This window comes from Sturnira hondurensis, unplaced genomic scaffold, assembly GCF_014824575.4.
Source record: "Sturnira hondurensis isolate 20B ecotype Veracruz unplaced genomic scaffold, ASM1482457v3 Scaffold0000648, whole genome shotgun sequence".
Lineage (NCBI taxonomy): Eukaryota > Metazoa > Chordata > Mammalia > Chiroptera > Phyllostomidae > Sturnira > Sturnira hondurensis.
Window position 1 is genome coordinate 1,669,894 of NW_028073279.1, and position 26,324 is coordinate 1,696,217.

Below are 26,324 nucleotides of genomic sequence, written 5' to 3' on the forward strand. Positions count from 1 at the left end.
GAAAATTGTCTGCTTCTGTAGTCCCAAATAGTAAGTCATGTTTCATATAGTCCCAAATATAAAACAAATTTAGTAACATGTTGAGACAAAGATCCAAACCTCTTAGCTGAAAGTGACAACTCAGGTCCTGGCCAGGTGGCTCAGTTGGTTAGACCATCATCCGGATGCACCGAGGGGGCAGGTTCGTTCTGTGTTTCAGGGCACACAGAAGAATCAACCAATGAATTCATAAATAAGTGGAGCCACCAATTGATATTTCTCTCTCTATATCTATCCAACAATGAATAAATTTTTAAAAATTAGAAAAAGAAAATGATAACTTGGGGCAGAGAATAGATTATGTATGTGGGATGGCTACCTATTTGTCCAGATAGCTTTATAGTAACTTCCATTAAATTTCTAGAGTGAGAGAGATTAGAAAAAACAAGAAAAAATAAAGCAGCCCTAGGTACTGCACATGACTCAAAATAATTTATTTTTTAATTGAGTTAGGATTAGTTTGTAACCTTTTATATTTCAGGTGTGCAACATTGTAATTTGACATTTGTATACACCGCATTGTGGTCACCTCCAAAAGTGTAGTTCCTATCTGTCACCATATAATCAACCCCCTTTATCCTTTTAGTCCTCCCCTCCACCCCCTTTCCCTCTGGTAACTACCAACCTGCTGTTTGCCTCCATGAATTTGTTTTTGGTTTTGTTCATTTTGTTCTTGTTTTATATTCCTTGTGTCAATGAAATTACATGGTATTTGTCTTTAGGTTTAAGTTAAGGTTTTGGTATTTGTCTCATATTTCCATATGACTATTTCATTTACCACAATGCCTTTGAGATCCATTCAAATTGTCACAAATGGCAAGGTTTCACCTTTTTATGGCTGAGTAGATTTCCTCTGTGTGTGTATGCGTGTGTATCTCACATGTTCTGTATCTATTCATCTGTTTGTGGACACTTAGGTTGTTTCCATATCTTGGCTATTGTGCATAGTACTGCAATGAATATAAGTGTGCATATATATTTTTGAATTAGTGTTTTTTGTTTTCTTTGGATAAATACTCAGAAGTAGAATGATTAGATTATGTGGTAATTCTATTCATAATTTTTGAAGAATTTTCTGTTCTGTTTTTTTTAAGTAGCTGTACTAATTTTCATTCCCACCAACAATGTGAAGGTTCCCTTTTCTGTACATCCTCCCTAATACTTGTTGTTTCTTGTTTTTCTTTCCTTCTTTTTTTTTAAAGATTTTATTCATTTATTTATCTTTAGAGGGGAAGGAGAGAGGGAGAGAAACATCAATGTATGGTTGCCTTTCGTGCGTCCCCTGCTGGGAGTTAGCCTGCAAGGAACCAACCTGCAACCCAGGCATGTGCCCTGACTGGGAATCGAACCGCGATCGTCTGGTTCGCAGGCCTGCACTCAATCCACTGAGCTACACCAGCCAGGGCTTTCTTTCCTTCTTTTTTTGATAGCCATTCCAACAGATGTGAGTGATGTCTCATTGTGGTTTTGATTTATGTTGCCCTAATAATTAATGATGTTGAACATCATTTTATGTTAGCCATCTGTATGTCATAATTGGAGAAATGTCTGTTCAGATCCTCTATACATTTTTAAAATCAGGTTATTTGTTTTTTGGGTTTTGAGGTATCTAAGTTCTTTATATATTTTGGATATTAAGACCATGTCAGATGTATGATATTTGCAAATATCTTCTCCCATTCTGTAGCTTGCCTTTTCAATTTGTTATGGTTTCCTTTGCTGTGCACAAGCTTTTAAGTTTGATGTAGCCCCACTGGTTTAATTTTGCTTTTGCGGTTCTTGCCATTGGAGTTAGATCCACCAATATATTTTTAAGACCAATGTCAAGGAGCTTACCATCTATGTTTTCTTCTATGTATTCTATAGCTTCCAATCTTACATTCAAGTCTTTAATCCATTTGAGTTAATGTTGTGTATGATATAAGACAGCGGTGTAGATGTATTCGTTTGCATGTGTCTGTTCAGTTTTCCCAGCACCTTTTCTTGAAGGGACTTTCCTTTCTCCATTGTTTGTTCTTGGCTCCTTTGTAGTGAAGTATCTTTATGTATGTGTGCGGTTTTATTTCTAGGCTTTCAATTCTGTTCCATATGTCTGTTTTTCTGCCAGTACCATACTGTTTTTGTTACTATAGCTTTATTGCATTGAAGTCAGGGAATAAGATACTTCTGGCTTTGTTCATTTTTTTCTCAGAATTGCTTTGGCTGTATAGGGTCTTTTGCAGTTCCATACAAACTTTAGGACTTCTTGTTCTAATTCTGTGAAAAACACTGCTGGGATTTTGATAGGGATTGCATCAAATGTATGTACTTCTTTAGTTAATATGCATAGTATAACAGTGTTCATTTTTTCCAATCTATGTGTATGGACTATATTTCCAATTCCTTGAGTGGTCTTCAATTTCAAAAGAATTTTCAATGCAATTACTGACACATTGAACTGGCAGAAGAAAATAGATAAATATCTGAAATTTTAATGGAAAAGTATTACCAAAGAATCATAGTCTGAAATACCTTTGGTTGTTCAAGACTTAAAGATACATTTTGGGCTGCAATCTTCAGCAAGCAGGAAGTGCACTGAGAAAGCTTTTGCAGCCTCTAATGTAGGCAATTTCTCCACCTGAGATATGGCCAAGGAGAATAATGAGAAAGGATGGACCTCCAGAAAACATAAGAATGTCTCAAAGAAAGAAAGAAAGCAGAATCAAGGACTAATCCAGGATCCACCCATATCTTGGAGACAGGATAATGTCACAGAGTAAACCAATGTGCCTCTTGTTCTTTCCATTTGTAGTTAGTCTTTCCCTATTCAGTCTTTCTATACTCAATATGTGTATGGAAGGGTTGGACAGGAGGTGGCTGGCTTGTTTTTTTTTAATGCACTAGTCTTTAGATTAAAACCATATCCAGCCTGATTAAGAGACTATTGCACACATCTAGGAATTCTTGACTTGATGGAACTTTCAATTATCTCCATCCAAGAGTGTGTTCTGTGTTTAGAAGAAAAGGATCCAATGATACTTGGTACCTTGTGGCAATGAGTGTTTTGTGCCTACATAATATTCCACTTGCTTGTCTGCGTTTCCTAGCTTCCCACACAGATTGGTCGGGACCACATAATGTAAGTCTGGTCATTGTGACTTGAAGTCAGGTGTCACTTCTGGGTTGAGGCATTTAAGCTCACCATTCTGTCCCTTTTTAAACACGAGAGTCCTTGGGGAGCTTGCGTTTCAGACGCTCTACCTACATTATGGAGGAGGCAAGCCCCATGAACCTAGATTTGCATGAAGAAGAAGTCAACCTTTGTTCTGTTAACTTATGATTTTTTGTTTTTTTCTGTTGTGACAGTGCTGATTATATGAACCATAAGGATTGCATTTTTTTAGTCAAAAGGGTATACTAAATAGGTATTCTACAAGTGTGCTGTAAAAATTAAACAAGAAAATACCTGTATAACATTTGGCATAAGACTCAGCACATGTCATACACTCAGTCATACAGTAAAATGTCTAGTACCTAGTATTCAGTACATATTACCTCTGCTACTATTTTTGTTGTTGTTTTTAAACTTCGTATACCCGTAGGCTTGACATTTATCTATGAAAATTTACTTGGTAGTTTTACTGAGAAATTTATCCATTGCACAATAGTTTTTGAGAATTCCCAAAGTGAAGTGGTAAGCAATGGAATCCCATAGTGGGTAACTAAATACAGATTATATCAAACAAGTCTAATATTTATTATCAGTTGTAGTGTTAAAATAACAGTAATGTAGATAGATAATGTCTGCAGCATCTACCTTGATTTCAGAAATATCTTTAAGAGATAGTAAAAACTTTTTGGATAAAATGGAAATATTTAGACATGGGTATTGTTTTCTAGCACAACAACAATTATAAATGAATTAGTGTTAACCTGGAATTAGGTTTTTAATGTAATATCTTGGTATCACCTTCTTTACTTAAATATTTTTAGGAGACCTAGAATAAAGTACAAGTGGCATGATTATGTGTTTTATGAGGCTGGGGGAGTTAGCTCATATTTAATGAAAGAATAGTATCATAAATATTGAGACTAAGCTTAATCTAAAAAGATAACATTTTATAAGAATAAGCATTTAAGTCTGTCATGTAAAGAAAACTATTTTAAGGAATACCAAAGGATACATGACTTAAAGAATATTCATGTGAAATAGACTTGGGCATTCTGTTGGCCTCAAGCTTATTGTGAATGAACTGTGTATTTTCATACTGTTCAATAGCTGATATATCTTTGGTTTTATGAATTATGGCATCTGGAATGAAATAAAAGCCTCTTATTTTACTCTAATGGCAGGCCTCTTAGCACTTGATATTCAGATTATGATTTATTTTTTAACAGCATCATAGCAAATGGAAGCTTGTTTAGGGAAGAGTAATTATAGGGAGTTGTAATTAATAAAGAGGAGAAACTATTTCTTAATATAAAAACATTCTTAAAATTATAGAAAATCAAAATTAAAATGAGCTGCTTTAAGAATTAGTGACATCTTTTGCTGAATGTATACAAACAGAAGCTGGGATAAGCATTTGCAGAGATTATTATATAAAGAAAATAAAATTAATTGATGTGTTGTACTAAAATTTTTTTTGTAATGCCAACTATCTTGTAATAGTCTTCAAGTCTTTGTAGATACATTATCTTCAGGTTGCTACTGTTATGTAAGAAACTTTAGGTCATCAGTTCTTTCAGGATGTTTTCACAGTTCAAATTATTTTTATCATAATAGTAAGACATTTATCCTTTATGTGCTCATTCTCTTAATATATATAAAGTGAAGTTTTTTCTTAAGCTACATGATATGTCATAATGGCATCACTAATTTTAAAACATAATGACTGTATTGTTTTATGCATTAATAAATATTTCCTTAAAATTTTTAGTTTTAATGTTTTAAAATCTTCTGTATAAGAGCTATTTCTACAGGGCAAACATCAAATTTATTCTCTTGAGATGAGTAACTGTATTTTAAAATATATGATCAAAACCACTTGGAATCATTCCAGATTCTAATCTAAAAAAGACCATATCTATCTTTAAACCCTCTTATACTATTTATTTACTTTTTATTAAATGTCCATAACACATGGATCTATAGAGATGTGAGGTGGATTTGCAGTTGCCTAGGGTAGGGTGGTGGCAGATGGGGGGGCGGGGGGGTGGTTAACAAGTGGCTCAAACAGGTGCTGCATTTCCTTTGGTCACAAGGGGCATGTTTTAAACATCTGGTACATGGTGGACAGTTTCACAACACTTAATGCATTGGAACCATCACATTGTACAATTTAATGTTTAATGATGATTTTTTGTTTTTTAAATATATTTTATTGATTATGCTATTACAGTTGTCCCATTCCCCCCCCTTCACTCCCCTCCATCCTGCACACCCTCTCCCACCCACATTCCCCCACTTTAGTTCTTAACCATGAGTTGTACGTATAAGTTCTTTGGCTTCTACATTTCCTATACTGTTCTTACCCTCCCTCTGTCTATTTTCTACCTACCATCTATTCTCTTATTCTCTGTAAATCTGCTACTTATTCTTGGTACCCTTTCTCCCTCTCTCCCCCTCCCATTCCCTTGTTGCTAACCCTCCATGTGATCTCCATTTCTGTGGTTCTGTTCCTGTTCTAGTTGTTTGCTTAGTTTGCTTTTGTTTTTGTTAATAACTATGAGTTTGCTGTCTTTTTACTGTTCATATTTTTATCTTCTTTTTCTTAGGTAAATTCCTTTAACATTTCATATAATAAGGGCTTGGTGATTGTGAACACCTTTAACTTAATCTTATCTGAGAAGCACTTTATCTGCCCTTCCATTCTAAATGAAAGCTTTGCTGGATAGAGAAGCCTTGGATGTAGGTCTTTGGATTTCATGACTTAGAATACTTCCTTCCAGCTCCTTCTTGCCTGTAAGGTCTCTTTTGAGAAATCAGCTGACAGTCTGATGGGAACTCCCTTGTAGGTGACCATCCCCTTATCTCTTGCTGCTTCTAGAATTCTGTCCTTCATTTTAATCTTGGCTAATGTAATTATGATGTGCCTTGGTGTGTTCCTCCATGGGTCCACCTTCTTTGGGACCCTCGGAGCTTCCTGGACTTCTTGAAGTCTATTTCCTTTGCCNCTTTGGATTTCATGACTTAGAATACTTCCTTCCAGCTCCTTCTTGCCTGTAAGGTCTCTTTTGAGAAATCAGCTGACAGTCTGATGGGAACTCCCTTGTAGGTGACCATCCCCTTATCTCTTGCTGCTTCTAGAATTCTGTCCTTCATTTTAATCTTGGCTAATGTAATTATGATGTGCCTTGGTGTGTTCCTCCATGGGTCCACCTTCTTTGGGACCCTCGGAGCTTCCTTTGCCAGATTGGGGAAGTTCTCCTTTATCATTTGTTCAAATAACTTTTCCACTTGTTGCTCTTCCTCTTCTCCTTCTGGTACCCCTATAATTCGGATGTTGGAATGTTTAAAGATGTCCTGGAGGTTCTTAATCCTCTCCTTTTTTTTCCCTTTTTTGAATTCTTGTTTCTTCATTCTTTTCTATTTGGTTCTTTCTTTTTTCTTTCTGGTCCATACCATTGATTTGAGTCCCAGTTTCCTTCCCATCACTATTGGTTTCCTGTATATTTTTCTTTATTTCACTTAGCACAGTCTTTATTTTTTTATCTAATTTGCGATCAAATTCAACCAATTCTGTGAGCATCCTGATTACCAGTGTTTTGAACTGTGCACCTGATAGGTTAACTACCTCTTTGTCACTTAGTTTTATTGTTTCTGGAGCTTTGATCTGTTTTTTGTTTGTTTGTTTGGGCCATTTTTTGTCTTGAAATGCCTATTACATAGTGAGGGGTCGAGCCTTAGGTGTTCACCTGGTTGGGGAAACCCACGTAGTTTGGTGTTGTTGTTTTTGTTTTTAAATTCTCACTGTCCTTTTTTTGGTTGTGTGAGGAGGCACAGTGTATCTACCTACACCTCCATCTTGGCTGGAAGTTAATGATGAATTTTTATGGTAGTTAAATATATCTCAATAACGATCTTCAAAAACATCAAATGTAGACCTTTTTAAAGCATGCTGGATGTTGACGGTGAGGATGTTTATCAGAGATGTTGCTGTCACCAATGACAACCATGTCATTGCAATCTCAACAATTATTTGTAAGAAACTTCTTACAAATAATCAGTTGATATTCAAGTAACAATTTTAAGTTTTTTGCCCCCTGGTGAGGGCACATGCTTGGGTCATGGAGTCCGTCCCCAGTCGGGGCTTGTAGGAGAGGCAGCCGACAGATGTTTCTTTCCCTCTCTCCCTACCCCTCTCTAAAAGTAAATACAATTATTTAAAAATTACCTGTCGAGAATAAATTAATAAAAATGTGTTCCAGTTGTTTTACTCTTAAATAGAGAATTTCATATGTTGTACAAATATAAGGATAATTTTCCAGCAAACATTTTTTTTCATAAGGTAAACTATATTTGAAGAATGCAATTGGTGGAAATAGTGGCTGTACCTCAAAAATCATCTGGTATAATTAATAAAAACTATAAAAAGATGTTTTTTATCTCAGCTTTTACCTGATTATTATTGGTAATCTTGTAAATGGAAAATGATATCACTTTAAAATGATTTTATTATTTATAGAATTAAATATTTCAAAATGACATATTAAGAATTAAAAAATAAACTAAAATAATTTAAATATGACATTAATAAAATGTTAGCTTCTGTTTGGATGTGAAAACTGTAAACTTCAGAAAAAGTAATACATAGACTATTTATTTAATCTAATTCTCTAAATCTAATCTCTCCCCAGTATTTCTTGTTTCAACAAATGGCATCACCACCCCTTTGAGACCTAGGATCATGCCTATCATGGTGCCTCATCTCCCATATTTACACATGTACTTTATATAGAGGGAGTGTTCAGTGTTACGTATATACATTTTAACATTTATTACATTGGCTATCTGATTCCTTTGTTTGGCAAAGAAAATGTTTTTCTATTAAAGAAAGATGGCTAATAGTCATAGAAACCAAGTAATTCTCAGAGTATTAAAAAGGAAAGTAAAATATAGAGGGAAAGTTAGAAACTGAGGGAGTTTGAAAAAGAAATTTTATAGTTGTGATTACTGAATTTTGATTGAATTTTCAAGCTACTAAAATATAAATGCATAGATGGAGAATGGATAGATAGATGAATTAATAGATGGATAAATCAAAATGACTCTAGGAAGCTGGAAGCTATTAAGTTCTTCATTGAGACCATATGTAATTTTAAGTATCTGCCATTAGGGGAAATCAGTCTCTATTACATTAGTAAATCACTGAAATTGAAATTTGAGATCTGAGATTGGGTAAATGTTCACAGGATCTTAGACATACTAGATATGTTATCCAAAAATAAATTAAAATGAAAGAATCGGTAACATATCAGGATGAATCTTAATGGAAACAAATGAGAAATTAATAATTTAGGAAAGAGAAAAATAGAAAACTCTAATATGACCACACATAGCAATTAAAAATCCTCAATATCTATTTTTTTAAAGACCTTATTAATTTATCTTTAGAGGGGAAGGGAAGGAGAGAGGGAAAGGAATATCAATGTATGGTTGCCTCTTGTGTGTTCTCTGCTGGGAATTGGCCTGCAACTCAGGCATGGGCCCAGACTGGGAATCAAACTGCGATCCTCTGGTTCACAGGCCTGCGCTCAATCCACTGAGCTACACCAGTCAGGGCCAATATCTATTTTAGATACCTCATATAAATGGAATCAAGCAGCATTTGTCTTTCTGTGACTGACTTATTTCACTTAGCATAGTGTCTGGGAATCTCCTGTAATTTGTAGTATATTGCAGAATTTCCTTCTTTTGAAAGACTGAACATATTCCAGAGTATGTAAATGCCATATTTTGTTTAGCCATTCATCTGTTAGTGGAATGTTGTCATTCATCTGTTGTTTCCACACTTTGGCTTTTGTGAACAGTGCTGCAGTCAACATAAAAGTGTTACTATCTCTTTGACATCCTGATTTAATTTTTTTGATAAATATAAGAAGTAGGGTTGCTGGATCATATATAATACTATTTTTCATTTTTGAGGGACCTCCATACTGTTTTCCATAGCAGCTGCATCATTTTTCATTGCCACCAACAGTGTGCAGAGGTTCCAGTTTCCCCACATCCTCACAAATACATGTGGTATTTGTCTTTATAATAGTAGCCATCCTAACAGGTGTGAGCAGATATTGCCTTGTGGTTTTGACTTATACTTCCCTGACGACTAGTGACAGTGAGGTTTTTTCAATATATTTGATAGTCATTTGTGTGTTTTTGGAGAAATGTTTAATAAAGTTTTCAGTCCACTTAAAAATGCAGTATTAAGTTTTTTTACCATTGAGTTATAGGAGTTCCTTATATTTGGGAGATTAACTCCTTATTTTATATATATATATATATATATATATATATATATACACACACACATACATATTTCTTTATATATATACACCCATATTTCTTTATATATGCATATATACATATAAATATATATTTTAAAAAATATATATAACTGTATATATAAAATAAGGAGTTAAGGGGATTTTTAAATATATATATATAATATAAATACATACTTTATAAAATATATATTTTTTAAAAACATTTTTTCCCATTCTGTGAGTTACCTTTTTACACTGTTGATTCCTTTGCTGTGCAGAAGCTTTTTAATATAATGTAATCCGACTTGTCTATTTTTGCTTTTATTGCCTGTTTTTGGTGTCATGGTCATGAAATTATTGTCAATACTAAAGTCATAATGCTTCCCCCTATATTTTTTCTAAGAGTTTTATAATTCTAGGCCTTGTACTTAAGTCTTTAATCAATTTTGAGTGATTTTTTTCTGTACAGTGTGAGATAAGTTTCTAATTTCATTCTTGTGCATGTGGAATTCCACTTTTACCATCACTATTTGTTGAAAAGAAAATTCTTTCTCTATTGTGTATGCTTGGTACCCTTGTCAGACATCAGTTTATTGCATATTGGGAATTTATATCTGGGTTCTCTGTTCTTTCCATTAGTCTTTGTGTCTGTCTTCATTCTAATACCTTACTACTATATTTTGATTACTGTAGTTTTATAATATATTTTGAAAACAAGGAGTATTTTGTCTCTAGCTTAGTTTTTTTCTCAAGATTGATTGTCTATTTGTTGTTTTTTGTGGTTTTATATGAACTATAGAATTGTTTTTTAATTTTTGTAAAAAATGCCTCTGAGATTTTGATAGGATTGTATTGAGCTTTTAGGTACCTTTGAGTAGTATAGACTTTTTTAACAACATTGTTTCTTTCAATCTATGAATACAAGGTAACTATTTATTTATGTCTTCTTCATTTTCTTTCATCAATCTTTTAATGTATTAAGTGTGAAGATCTCTCACCTGCTTGGTAATATTTATTTGTAAGAATTTCATTCTTTTGATGCAATCATAGTGGGATATCTTTTTCAGATGTTTTTTTGTTAGTGTATAGAAATGCAACTAGTTTTTGTATGTTGATTTTGTATTCTGCAACTTTAGTCAATTCACTAGTTGTAACCATGTTTTGTCTTTAGAGTTTTCTAGATATAAGATTATGTCTTCTGCAAATAGGGACACTCACTTCTCTCGGATTTTATTTCTGGCTTCCGTAGACTCCAAGTCAGATAATCCTTATCACTCAGTAGTTTTCCACAGGGATTCAGTGAGCCAAGATCCTTCCGACTTGTGTATCTACCATCTACTAGGGCCCTATCCTTATCTCCGTGCATCAGAGAAAGAAGGAAGGAGGAGGCACATTTGTTTCTTGATAGACGTGGACCAGAAATGACAGATATCACTTCTGTCCACATTCTGTAGGGGAGGACTTTGTCTGGTGGCCACAAGGATAGCAAAGAAGGCTGAGAGATATGGTTCCTTTGTGTGTCCATGAAGGGAAAGGCAATGTTGTTGGCAGCTATTAGTTTCCACCAGAATTGAGGAAAAAAGGTAAAATAGATTATGAGTTCTCTGCAATTACGAGATAATAACTATATGGAAAAGTAATATGCATGTTTAAGTGTAAGATACTTCTTTTGAGTCAGTGCAAGTTAAATAATTTTAAAAGATAAGGTAATGCAGGAAACATAAAAATCAGTGCATTTTTGTGTTAAAATGTTTCAGTAGTGATTTTTTTCTTTCCAAAATCACGATTGAATCATAAATTGAAAAGAAATATCAGTTGGGAAAATGCTTCTTAATATAAATTAATAGCAGGTTCTTGTGACTTTTATTAATGTATTTTTCAAAAACAACTGAGACAGAAATTAAACTGTGCTTAACATTTGTATAATATACTGTATTTGTCTGCTGTTGTGATGTAGGTCAGGAGTCTGAACATGAAACTGAGGAGGAAGGATTGCATGCCAGTTTTAGGATATCAGTGTTGAAACCACCCATACATTCTGCAGATTCATTGAAATACGCTGCAGCATTGAAGGAGAAGAAACGAGATTCTGCTCCTACATATGCCATGCCATTTCCTACCACTCACCAAAAAACAGTAATTAAAAAAAAGCACATGCCATTGGAGAAGAATGCAAGAAGAGATTTTTTTACAGCACCCAGAACCAGTATAAAACTCAAAACACTTTCTGATATTGATAAATACTACTTAGAACAGAAGAAGCAGGAGAGCCATGAGAAAAAAGTAATCGCTGTAACCAAGGCTCAAGCTGCTGAGGAACAAGCCAGTTTAGCTGTTCAAGAGACTTTACACAAGAGAAGGTATGCTGCCCAAAAACAAATGGCAGAGGACAAGAGGGCCGTCCAGGCTGGTTTGTACCGACTTTGGCAGGACAGAGTCAACTACCTTGAAAAAGTTAGAGAAAGGAGAGCTTTGTTTCTAGAAGAAAAAGAGCACAGAGCAAAAGAACGTTTATTAATTCTACAGTTAAATAATGAGCGTACTGTTTTGACCAAAGGAATAACTAAAATCGACAGATTGAAGAAAAATGAAGTTCTCTTAAAAGAGAAACGTCTGATTGTTAAGAAAAAAGTAGAAACAGAAAAATATCAAAAACATTTACTTAAATTCAATAAGGAATTTAGGTAAGTACAATTTTGATATAATAGAAACGTTTAAGTCAATTTCATGTGAATATTGCATACTAAATCTTGAGATCTAAAAAACAGTACTTTATAACATGGTATATCTTACTTTTGAAGACAGGAATGGACAAATGCATCCTAATATATTGCCAAAGATGATACAGCTCAGTACTTCGCCATCCCCACCCTTATCCAATGATGCTGTAAACAACATCATCACTAGCCTCTTGACCAGTACTAGTAAACTCAGTCTTTTGCAACTCAGTTTCCCTTATTGCCAACATCTAATATGTTTCCCTATCCATTTTACTTGTAAGAGGAATCTCAAGCAGATCCTTTTTCAATCCCACTTCTCCTAAACTAATTCATACTCTCATAGTTCCTCTGAGAATTCATTATCTTTTCAATTGAAACCTCTATCTCCATTCTTCATCTGTTCTTCAACCATATATGTTCTCCAGTCTACAAACTTAAACTATCTTTTAAGTTCTTATCATGTCATTTACTTCTTAAATACATTGATACCTTCAATTGTCCACAAAATCTAATCTCCTCTGAGCGGCATTTCCAGTCAGAGGCCAGACATCACGATCTCTTCCTGCCTGTCTGTCGAGACCCATCTCACTAAATTGTACTCTGTGGCCTCCTTGCTCTTCCCCTAGCCTCACTCTTTGCTCCAGACAGACTACATTACTCACCACTCCCTACTCAGCTTGGTGCTTTCTTCTCCCTAAAATCTAACAGATTCTATCGCCTTTTTCCCTCAGATATTTACTCCCAAAAGGCACCACTATCCCACAGTGTTTCTGTTTCCTATATATTATGCAACAGAGACTCTATGTTGTTGAGCGAATGTTTTTTGAAGTGTCGAGGCTGGTGAAGGGGTGGTGCCCACATGTGAGGGGGAAAGCACATCAGTAGCTGACGCTCCGCTGAGCGTGACTGTTTTCCCCTTTTTGGCCCCATGACACAGTGTGTGAATTGGACAACCACTGACAACATTTATCCTTTTATTTTATTATTTTATTATTATTTATTATTATTATTTTATTTTATTATTACATTTCACTATCACTCTCTCCCCAACTGCTTTTCTAATCTTAGTCCTTTGCATTTGAAGTTGCTCCCAAGCAGTTTTTAAAAATCTCAGTTGTAAGGAATTATAAGAGGGCTTATACCAGGTAAGCTTATGAAGGCTTTATAAGATCATTTGGTCTATTGTTCCATTTCAGTACTTGGTACAATAGTTTAAAAAGTCTCTTCAATAATTATTTATTGAAGAAAATAGGTAAAAATCACAGTTTTTAAATTAATGGTTGTATGCGTCAGTAAGTCCATTTGGACCACATAGCATGGACAAGTGTTTTTTATATCTTCATACTCAACACTTTAGTCATTGGAATGAGAAGCAATGCATTTCAGAAAGATTTTATTTATTTATTTTTAGAGAGGGGAAGGGAAGGAGAGGGAGAGAAACGTCAATATGTGGTTGCTTCTCATGCACCACCTTCTGGGGGCCTGGCCACACAACCCAGGCATGTGCCCTGACTGGGAATCAAACCAGCAACACTTTGGCTTGCAGGCCTACGCTCAGTCCACTGGGCTACACCGGCCAGGTGTGCATTTCTTCTAAATGTTTGTAAACTGAACGTATATAATAAAAATTATTACATATATACTAAAATATAATTAACCAACCTATGAATATCTTCACTAGTCATTAGAATAGGTATCTATCTTAGAACAAGTACTTAATTTTATTACAGTAAATTTGTCCTGCCATTCTTTTTTTGTCCCTCTGTGATCACTGGCATTTCTACAAAGGAGTACTACTTACCTACATTTCAAATCATTCAAATAGTAGCTCGCTCCCAGGTGTTCAGTATGCCAGGTGATGTAGGGACATAAAATGCCTGGGGCCCCAAGAAACTGAAAATCTAGGTCACCAGGCAATAAGACTTCTTGAGTGAAATAATAACACAGGCCATAATAGTATAAGAACTATCATGGTGCAGATTTAAAATTTAAATAAATAGGTGAGAGCAATATAGGGAACCTTTAAAGAGAAAGCTTAACATCAACTTGTCAATTCATTTTTGTTCTCTCCTATACCCCCATAGAAAAATTATGAAGATACTCTTGATCCTCCAAAAACTCACAGCCCAGTGACAAATTTAAGCATGCATTTCAATTATTGCAGAATAGGGAAATTACAACTGTTGATCAGAATTTGGAAAAGTGGAGATATGAGGGGAAAACCTTATCTGTAGAGAGGATGAGCAAAATTGGAACATTCGGAATAGGTAACAGGGAGAGGAAGGAACTAGTGAATATGGCTTTACCTATATATACTAAGCAGAAGTTTTATGAAGTAGAGTAGTTGAGGTGTGATTGCTTAAGAAACATTAAATTGGATTAGCTTGGGCCTCTAAATCCCAGTGGGTAGTCTTACAGTAAAGACCATTAGAAATCCTACCAAGAAAAACAATCATTGCATTTTAAACAGTTTAGACATGCATTTTACCACAGAATCTTCTTTTTAGGAAATACTAGTGTTCTGAGAACACTAATCCCCAGAATACACTTGGGACAAACATGTCTCAAATGCAAAAATATTTAATTGTTCCATATGCAGATTTTTAAATTTCAAACTCAAGTAAGGAGATTATAAAATTTTGTATTGATTCAAAATACTTTAACCTACACTTAGTAACTTTAAATTTTATTTGTTGTGAAAGATTTTTACTGAGGTATCATTGGTATATAGCATATTAGTTTTAGATGTATAGCATCCTACCTTGCTATTTTTATATAATGATCACCACATTAAGTCTGGCTAACTTCTGAAACCGTATATAGTTAATTTTTTTCTTGTGATGAGAACTATTAAAATTTATTTTGTCAATACTTTTAAATATTCAATACAGTGCTATTTATGAGAATTTTTCAGATTTATTCTATTAGCAATTTTCAAATATTCAATACAGTTTTTATTGTATAATATATTCAATTATTATGCAATAGTCACATTTGAATGTACAATTTAATTATTAACTATAGTCACATACTATACATTACATCCCCATCACTTATTTATTTTATAACTGTAAGATTATACCTTTTAACCCCCTTCACCCATTTTACCCCTTCCCACCTCTGGTAACTACCAATTTATTCTCTGAATCTATTTGTTTGTTTTAGATTCTGCGTGTATGACGTCAAATGGCATTTGGCTTTCTCTGTCTGACTTCATTCACTTAGCATAATGCTGTCAACTTCCACCAGCTTATTGCAAATAGCAGTGTTTTCTTTTTATGGCTGATGATATTCACATAAATACATCACATTTTCTTTACAAAGGATATTTTAAGAACATAAAACCACGACTCATATAAATATAAAATGAACATGCCAAAGTTTTATTTAAGACATTAATTAATGAAGAAACTAGTAAGACACTACAACCAATTCAAATGAGAATTCTAAGAGCATGCATATAAACAGGCAATCAGAAATGTCAAAAGTAAATTTAGTCATTATCCACTGACAATAATCAATTGTAACTGAATTAGACAAATTCATTTACATTTCTATAGACATAGGTCATTTGCATTGCTCATAGTTTTTCTCAATTTACAGAGCTGTAAAATAGCACAAAGAGATTGAAACACACAGATAACTCTGAAGGGTACAGTATACAGGGAACCCAGTACTTTTTTAACCCTTTCAAAGTTTTGCACATGATTTTGTTCTGCTATTAGATTTAAGTTTAAAAGCCACAGCTTTACCTGGTTATATTTTAAGTGGTCAAACTACATAAATACATACATATATTTAAAGCTTATCTAGAAATACTTGAGAACATTATAGCTGCCTATTTCATTTACATTTATAAATGCCATCATTTACAAAAAATAATTTGTACTAGAAAGGGGTGTCAAGAAGAAAACATTTGCCTTTCCTGTTTATAACTAGCAATTTTTAAACTATTTACTAAGGTACTTTATATAATACCTTTTTTTTGTTCCACTTGTTTATACATTCATTGGTTGGTTCCTTTATGTGCCTTGACCAGGGACCAAACTCACTACCTTGGCATATCAGAAAGATGTTTTAACCAATTGATCTACCTGGCCAGAGCCTTCCTCTCATTTTTTATTTTTATTTTTATTTTATTTTTTGTTTTTTTAAATATATTTTATTGATTATACCATTATAGCTGTATATATAATACCTTTTTAAGAATAATATATTTTATGTTTTTCTCTGCCATAATTTTTAAACAGTTTTCATTAATGCATACTCTGTGTGTATGAGAGATTTTTGGAAATAGTTTTCTATAATTAAAATATTTTGTAAAAGAGAATGAAAGCTAGTCTTTTATATCAAAAGACAAATATAGTGTAAATCAGTGTTAGGGAAATTTAATCAGCTTTGTTTTATCACAGCAAATTGAATGTCTGGCCATCATTAATTTGTAGAAGATACAGAGTCAAGTAAGCTTCTTAATGTATCTTAACTGAATTTTACCTTCTCTTGTAAACTGCTGCAAAGATACTATCTTTGAAAGCACACAGGAATAAGGCAACATAGTATTGCCTAAATGTCCTAAAAGGCATTATTGTGTTTTATTCATTAAATATTTTCAAATAAAGCTAGAGTATCAACAAGCAGAAGAGGGCTATGTCTCGAAAAAATTGAGTAGAGTCTGCCTAGAGACGTTAGAGTTTTTAATTTCTTTTCTGGCTCAAATACTTTACCTAAAAGCATTCAAACGAATGTCAGTAACCAGTGAAGTCATGACTGAGAGAGTGACGCCCTGTTCCTGCTGTTGGGTGAGCAGGAATGGAAGAAGAAAGGGGAGCCATAAATCTCTAGTTTAGAAAATCGATAAAATACCCACAGGGGCATTGAAGGATGCCTTAAAGTGAGACTTTGAACTGAAAGAACTTACGTACCAGGTAGGCTGGTCATGTCTTCCCCAGTATTATTACCCGTATCCCAAAAAACCGATGGTCCTGTTCAGGGCAGAGCCGCGGGCTGTCCATGTTGAAGACGAGCATCAGTTAGCGTGAAGATGCGGCACGTGAGGCAGTTGCCCAGTTACACCTTCTGCTCCTTTGTGTTTCGGACATCAGGTGACTCCTAGACTGCCTTCTTCATTCACTATGGTCTTTATATCTTGATTTGTGAAGCTTTTCTCCCTCTGACTTCTCCTTTAATCATAGTTAACTCCTAAAAGGAGTTAATCCGTGGTTAATTCATAAGAACAACCCTCTCGATTGGATTGTTGTAACCTAAACGCACTTGGATCCCAGCAACCTTTAAAGTCATTTCCATCAGCACACAAAATCACCATTGTCACTTGGCACTGCCTTACCTCTTAAGTTTGAAACTCGTGCATATTTACTTATGGCTAAATTCTTTTATCATTTTTAATTCTTCTTTTACTTTCACAACATGTATTCTTCAGAGATAGGCCTTGCATATTTTTGTTTAGCTTGTGTCAAAGTATTTTATAGGATTTTTTGATGGTATTGTAAATGGAATTTAGTTCATAATTTTATTTTCCGATTGTTTGATCCTGATACACTGTATAACTGTGATAAATTATTGTGTTTCTCTTTAATTCTTTTAAATAGTTTTCTTGCATTTTGTCCACAGTTTATAATTGTTATCTGTGGGAGAGCTATTTCAGTGCATTTTTAGACTAAATCAGTACCCTTAATTACATTTATAAAGTCTCTTTCAAGGTGAGTGACTTTGCTACATGTCCAGACAAGATTATCTTCCAGCGCTCCAGACACAATAGTTATAGCTGATTTTCATTGACTGATTGTTACATTCTAGGCATTTCTCTAAAGTTTTTAAATGTACTAGATTATTTATTCCTTACTAACCCCTGTGAGTTGAACTGTTCCATCTTAAAAATGAAGAAAATGATACCGACATAGCTTAAAATAACTTTTCAGAAATCACAGAATCAGGAAGTTGCAGAACTGGCTTTCAAACCCAAGCGGAATGGCTTCACTCCCTGTTCTCTTCAACACAAGCGCTTGCTTCTCTATATTCTACTCCATTAGTATCTCCACCCAGACAGCCGGGCTTTTAACATTCCATTTTAACCCTCCATGTGACCTCCATTCTGTGGTTCTGTTCCTCTTCTGGTTGTTTGCTTAGTTTGCTTTTGTTTTAGGTGTGGTTGTTAATATCTGTGAGTTTGCTGTCTTTTTACTGTTCATATTTCTTAACTTCTTCTTCTTAGATAAGTCCCTTTAACATTTCATATAATAAGGGCTTGGTGATGATGAACTCCTTGAATTTGATCTTATCTGAGAGGCACTTTATCTGCCCTTCCATTCTAAATAATAGCTTTGCTGGATAGACCAATCTTGATGTAGGTCCTTGCCTTTCATGACTTGAAATACTTCTTTCCAGCCCCTTCTTGCCTACATGTAAGGTCTCCTTTGAGAAATCAGCTGAGAGTCTGATGGGACAACTGTAATAGCATAATCCATAAAATATATATTAAAAAACAAAACATTCCATTTTACAAAAACAGAACTTCCATCTTTCTCCCCCTCTAGTTGTTGCTCTGACATTTTCTGCCCTAGTGAATGCCACTACTATTTGTCTAGTAAAAGGACTTAGTATGTGTCAGGCATTCCTCTAAGGATTTCAAATATGTTAATTTGTTTGGTCCTTTACTAAATCCTATGAGGTGGATTATCCCAGTTTCAAAGAGAGAGTGAAAATAACTACTCCAAAATCGCACAGTGAATAATTTTTAAGCTTTCTAGACTTTGGCTCTGTTTTCACTTTCCAAATCTAGATTCTGAGTGCCCTTACATACAGATAAAGAACACTGTGATCTAGTCCAATTCTGTTTTCCTGGGCTTATCTGCTCTACTGCTCTTACCAGAACTGTATTGCCCAGGCACACAGAGCGATGGCACTTCTCGGACGTGCTGGGCTGCGCTGCCCTCGCTGCTTTGATTTGAGCCTGAAGCCTGCTCCTTTTCCCCTCTGCCTGTTCTCCAGATTATGTTTTCTAGTAACTTCAGGTTTCACTCTGTCCTGTTCCATCGTGCTTTCATTATGGTATTATAGCATTTTATTTGTATTTACATACTTTTACTTCTCTTCCTCTAAGCTTCTCATGTATCATGTCATATATTTATCTTTGTGTTCATAGCACTTAGGGAGTGTACCAAACATTATAATGCACAGCTGTTGAACAAATGAGGATGAATGAATAAATTCTAAGGTCCTTGGCATGTTCAGGTGTGACAGGGTGACCTGGCTCATCTTTCTCTAACTTAGAGTTTTTGTTAGTCTCCCAGGACTGCCGTAACAAAATACTACAGACTGGGTAGATTGTCCAGCAAAATGTCTTCTCACAGTTGTAGAGGCTAGAAATCCGAGATCACGATGCTGACAGGTTTGATTGCTCCGCAGGCCTCTCTCTTGGGTGTGTGTATGGCCACTTTCTCACTGTATCCTCACATGGCCTTTGTCCTGCGTGTGCATATGCTTGGTGTCTCTTCATCTTCTCGTATTAGACTAGAGCTCACACATATGAACCCATTTAAATTGAATTACCTCTTAAAGGACCTGTTCTCCAAATACAGTCATATTCTAAGGTACTAGGATTTAGGACTTTAACACATAAATTTGGAGGGAACATAGTTCAGTCAGTAACAGAGTCCTAGAAGAAGCCTGGATTTAGTGAGGCTTAAGTAAAAGTCCTGCAAATCATGGCGTAGTCTGGTTTAGATGCCTTTTGGGAATGTAAGCCATAGTTTGCATAGATTCTATTGTAGCCAATAGAGATCTTAGAAATATTAACCTAATAATATGTCCTGGCTGGTGTAGCTCAGTGGATTGAGCACCCACCAGTGAAGTAAAGGGTCGCTGGTTCGATTCCCAGTCAGGGCTCATGCGTGGATTGTGGGCAGATCCCCAGTAGGGGGTGTGTGAGAAGCAACCACACATTGATGTTTCTGTCCCTCTCTTTCTCTGTCCCTTCCCTTCTGTCTAAAAATAAATAAATAAAATCTTAAAAAAAGAAATATTAACCTGATATGGATATTAGTGAATGTTATAATCAAATTCTATATAAGTGAAGTTCTAAAAATATAATAAAGATTGTATTTAAAAAATTTAAAATCTTTCAGCAAACTAAAAACATTAAGTGAAGTTTTGTTTTATTTCCTGTTTGCATATGGCTATTTTTACTACATTTAATTATTATTAACAATTTGACTGAATGTTGTGGTTTTAGTAATTTAAAAGTGTCTTATTCTATTACCTTTCTTTTTCCTCTTAGGGCTCAAGAAGCATATAAAAGACACTGTGAAGAAAAATTTGTTTTAGATATGCTTGGCTTCCAAAAAGCTTCCGAAAGATTACAAGATGCTAAAGCAAGAGTAGCCAGTGTGAAAACAAATTTAGTCCTAAAAGTTCCCAGTGGAATGACAGAATGAACCAATGCCAGGTCACACACCAGGGTCATTCTGAATTAGGACCATTATTTTCAGTGAAAAGACTTTGAAATAATACTATGAAAGAAGAAACACTCTGTGTCACAAGATGGATTTGTATGTAAATATTTCTAAAATATAAAAAGTAATGAACATGTTTCTCTTACTGTTCATAATTGAACTTAAATCAGGTTGACTCGTCACCCCCAAAGGTTCCTTATGTATCCACAGTCCCAAGGGGCAGTGAAACTGATCTGACCCCCTTTATTGCAGGAAGTGTGGCAAACATGTTGCTTGTATTGTTTCATATCCAGAGTGTAGCAGCTCGTAAGCAATTTTCAGTCCCTCTGGCAATTTCACCGTAGTTATTTCTGTCGTGACGGCTGAGTTTTATTAAGACATTGTGTACTTTGGTTAGTTTCATTACCTGCTTTCATATATTTAATTATATTTTCTATTTATTTTTTTTAAAACAATATCTGAATTGTTTTTCAAAATAAAGTGTTCACATCCACAGCAGTGATTCATGCTCTTAAACTCAGAAAACTTAAAATATGGAAGAGGAGTTAAACATTTCTGTTAACTTTGTTAGTTATTATAAGATCTTCTATATTTCTGATGTGTTTGCCTTTGCATATATGAAGCAAAATGAAAGAGGGAGAAGACACACATAATTATCTAATTGTGATCATAGTATACAGAAATGATATATACTAATTTTAAGTCTACTCAATTCATTACATTGTCATGGCATAAAATTTGACAAGAACATTAAAAAGATATAAAATATTTTGTAAATTTTTAGTCACTTCTTAAAAGTATTTTCATTTCTTTAGAAAAGTAAATAAATATGTCACTATTATTATGACATTGCTGACTTAATAAAATACGGCTAATGCCATTCAAGATTTCTCTTTAATATTCGTCAATTATAAAGGAAGTTTTTTAAATCCTCTAATTTAAGTAGTCTATGGTAAATTTAAAAAAAAAACTAAGTATTTTGTAACAACAGTTAGTCAGTTGTGGTTTTATGCTTGACTGCTAAAAATTCTGGTAGTAATGTTCTAATTGTTTTGTAGAACAACAGACATCTATTTAAGTTCCTGGCACCAGCTTCCACTTTCCTATTAATCTGAAGATAGCTGATCAGTTAGTCCTCTTCGGATTTCTGCTGAGCCTTCAACAGAACAGAGAGAGATGTGGTGAGGTGGTAGAAAGCGCGACAGATGGAGGTCCCATAACAAATCAGATAATCTTTGTTACCTCGGCTTGTTACTTTATCCTTGGAAAGAGTACTTATATTTTTTGGAATTTAATGAAAATAAGTATCCATGTCATATAGTATTGTTATGAGACTAAAAGGAGAAGAATACATAAAGCAACACGGTGCCTTCCACAAAATAAGCACTTAACAAGGGTCCGTGTGCAGTAGTGGAGGGGGATGTTTCCTCTATGTGGTTGTCAGAGGATTCGTCAACTATCTGTGTAAGACTTTAGGGACACCAAGAAGTAGTAGGATTTTTTGTGTGATATAGTTGAATGTATAATTCATTCATTCAATCAGTGTATTTATTGAATGCCTGTTTGTTGCCCTTAGTCTATGCTCTTATTCCATATGGATCTTTTATAACCATTGTGCACAGCAGGTCGTCAATAATTTCCTTGATTATTTCCACTCAGCTGTGAACTTCTTAAAGGCAAAGATCGTTTTACTCATCTCTCTGTGTCTGTTACTTTGCACTAAGGCAGATATTACATTACACTTAGTACTTTTAAGTTCATAGCTCCGTTTCCCTATTTTTGTGCTGTTACAGGTCAGTCTCATGACCTTTACTGCCACTTACTATGTATATTTCAAAGAATCAAAAACCTGTACCTCTAGGTTACATCTTTAGTTTTAATAAGTTTGCTACATTTCCGAATATATGCTCAACACCTCTAGTTTGAAGGCCTTAACTATTTAAAAAATCATACATTAAAATGGAAAGCATTATTTTAAAAATAATTCCTCAATCTCTAATCTTGCTTCTCCTCTAAATTCCCAAACTTCCATAGATTTATAACCAGTTAAACTGTTTCCCAGTTTAAAAGTTTAAAAGACATCCTTCCCTCTTTTATCTCACCACATCTTATTAAATATGAAGACCTATCAATGTTACCTGCACAAGGTCTCCATGACTGGCTGGCTTTCATCAAACCTATTTTCTATCTCTCCAGGACACAATCAGTCTATATTTTCCATTGCACAGTTCATGGAGTCCCAGACTGAATTCTGACCCATGGAATCTGGGTAAAAGAGATTGGTACTCCTTCCAGCATGTACCATGAACTACCCTCCATGACCTTTCATTTGTGTGGCCACCTCAAAAACACATGTTAAAGATGGCTGAGCCACAATGCGAAAAGTCACGGAAGGCAGTGCAATCCAGCACACCTCTTTTGTTTCTCACTTGATCCAAAGGAAAATTCAATTATAGTGAGGGCTTTGTAGCCCCATTAATTACACTATACCAGCAGCTAATCATGATTGAAGCAATAGGAAGCTTCGTTCCCAAACTAAGTGGGCTGCCATCACAAAATCCCTAACGTATGTGCAGTTGGCTCACCTGGCAACTGAAATATGAAGAAGAAACCTCTCTTCTGCCTTACTCTTTGACTTAACTCTCTGAACTGTTCTGCTTAGAAATCAACTTTTCGGTGAAAAGCCCCATTTATGGTAATTTCAAAACCCTCCTCTTCTCCCTTCTTTTCCCACATTTAAAGAGAAAAAAACAAACTTGAGTGCTGACATTTTTTAGAATTTTGCTTCTTCTAAAAATGTGGCTTTTCAGATAAAGAACAAGAGTGATTATGAGAGTTTAAATAAGGAATGAAGCACTTTATCATAGCTTTGGAAAGAGTTCCTAACACTACCTGCCGGCATAATTGTCAACCACACTGTTCCTGGCGTCCCCTCTCCCCTCCCGCGGCCATTCTGCTGCTAGAAGACAGATCATGTCAGGCTTCCTATAAAAATGCCAGCCACTATTATGCCACAACCCTTATGATACACAAAGTAAAGTGCTTTGGAATAGAGGAAAGCTGCCTGGTTATCCTACAGACTTTGGTTTTCTTCTATTTAAAGGGTTAAGGAATGCTCACTGCAAAATTACTATCAGCTTGGGTTTTTAATTGTGCAGCTAATTTCCCTCAAAGTGCAACACGTGGCCTTTGAGATGAGCTGGACCTCATCAAAACAAGCTGCTCTGTGTTTCAGAAATCTGTAGACACTGACCTTGTCCACCTTATTTTGACATGCGGAGAAGGTGTCTAATACAGTCATCTTAATACATGGTGAAACAACAACACATCATGCAATGTACTTACTGTGTGTGTCTGTAAGCCGTGGGGCTATGAATGTGTTTCCACCTGTATGTAAATACACAGATGCCAGTCTGTATGTGCAAATGAGAGCTACTGAAAATTAGTGAAGCCAGGAAAGCAGTGGCTCAAAACATTCAGCCAAAGGAGGCATCTCTGGGGTTTCATTGCCTAAGTGGGGAAGTATACAGGATAATTTCCCAGACTTTGGGAACAGACTATCAAACAAGGAGGACTGAAACCTCAGCCTCATTATTTTCATTGTAAGTCTTCCTGGACAGCCTGGAAACTTGGCAATCTCATGAGAAAATGTGACTGCAGAAACTTCTGGTATGAATAGAGGTGGTCAACAACCAGGAAGGAGCTGAATGTTACTTTTGCATAACATAGAATTGTTCTGAATTGATAGGCATTATTTTTAGAATTTGAGAAGTATTTGAATTGATATATTATAACCACCTATATTTCACATCATCACTTTATCATTTCAAAATAAACCTCTTCATGCTGAGCAGCCTAAAATAATTAGGTTAAGGTAACAGACTCTCAAATGTCAGTGGCTTAGCCCAATTAGCTCATTTCCTCTGAAACGACATGTCCAACATGACCGACAGAGGTGTTGCCATTGTGCAGCTTTAGCATCTGTTACACGTGACCTCCAAGGCTTCGCAAGGTAAGAGAGCATGGTGGGAAGAAGGTAGTCCCAACAGAACCTTAAATGTCTTTTCCCCATGATGATATACATCACATCTGCTTACAGCCTTTTGTCCAGGACTTTTCAGGTGGACTTTCCTAACACATGGGCTTTAGGAAATGCAGAAGAACAGGTAAAATGTGTTTTCGATACACACGTAGTCATACTCACAGTAGTAGTGAACATTCTCTCTAACCCATCATCACAAGGACACTTCATTTCTAATCTTCATACATATATGAAAACTCAAGATCTATGCTATGCATGTTAACTAGGCTAGTGATTGGTACAATGAGCTCTTAAACAATGTTTGTTGAATAAGTGAGTGGGTGAAGGAATAATGAGCAAATATTGACCATTCACATTGACTCTAATTCCTGTAAGAAGAAAAAAACAGCAATTTGTTTTAATTCTGTATCTTTTATCAAACCTGTCTTGATTGATACTTTTACTAATAAACATATTTGCATTTCAAAAATATTTTATTTTTGTCAAGTGTGCCAAGCTTAGCAAAAAGAAAAAAGAATTCGAACACAGAATTTTCACTAGGATTGATATCTTTTAACACAGAGAAAAATTACCATTAGCAGTTAAATGTAGAGAAAAGTAAAGTTACACCCAGGGAGAATTTGTCGACTATAGACCAGCATGGCCTTGCCCCAGCAGCAGCTGGTAAGGAATGCTGAGCAAATAGAAGTTTTATTTAATGAGGGAATTATCTAATTCTAATGAATGAGTTTCCATAATTTCTTTATGAATTATATTTGTTTGGGGTGATATATAGATGTATATACTTATGATTGTTAAACATATTTTTCATTTTATATTTTTTCATTTGTAATATTACCAGTATGAATTTTTTGTCATGCAGTTTTATGTTACCACCATTTAAAATTAATTTATTTCTGCAAGAATATATTTCGTATGGTGAGTTGTGTAATATGGCTTATTGCATCACAGTGCTATTTGAAGGACATTTTATTTTACCTCCCACTGGGCCAAGGTCTGGTAACTGTCCTAAAATCTTTCATGGAGCCTTTTACCCCTCCAGTTTACCACTGCTTTCAAAAGACTTACGAGGTCCAACAGGGTTCACCTGATTTTGCCTTTCCCTTCCTCCTATTAGGGACGGCAATATTCATGGTCTGAAGTACTGACTTTTCTTTGAGAAGACTAGCTTGAACCCTTATTTCATGGTGTCTGGGTCCATCACCAGTGAAGAGCTCAGGGGAACCATTTCCACTAATGAACTCTGCTCCCCAGTGTAGTTCATTTCACCCTTGTGGTCAGAAAGTTAATGTTCTCTGCTACTAGGGTGTAACACAGACACTGGGGAGAAGGTGATACTATGTGTTTTTCCAAAATGGATACCTTTACCAATCATTAACAGTTTTATCCCCCAGAAGTTTTCCCTTAGTTGTTTTTTTTTCTTTTTCCTCTCAGAAACTTGAAACTTATACAATATGCAATCATCACTCTTTGGAAAGGGCATCTCAACAGATTTGATTTTCTTATATATATTTGCCTTTTGAACAACTTGATGAGCTGCTTCATTAATCTCTTGGTCTCCCTGCCTCTCCTCCATCTGGCAACACTAGC

The 26,324-nt window shown here is 35.0% G+C and overlaps 1 protein-coding gene across 1 annotated transcript in view; it reads left to right on the forward strand.

Annotated features, from left to right (window-relative positions):
- Window positions 1-21,482, forward strand: part of LRRIQ3 (leucine rich repeats and IQ motif containing 3) — a 117,902-nt gene extending 96,420 nt beyond the window's left edge. Inside the window, exons 7-8 of the mRNA XM_037042432.1 lie at window positions 11,462-12,188; window positions 20,518-21,482. Coding sequence (XP_036898327.1) covers window positions 11,462-12,188; window positions 20,518-20,674 — 884 coding nt within the window. The 3' untranslated portion in view covers window positions 20,675-21,482. The remainder of the gene's footprint in view (window positions 1-11,461; window positions 12,189-20,517) is intronic.
- The last annotated feature ends 4,842 nt before the right edge of the window (window positions 21,483-26,324 follow it).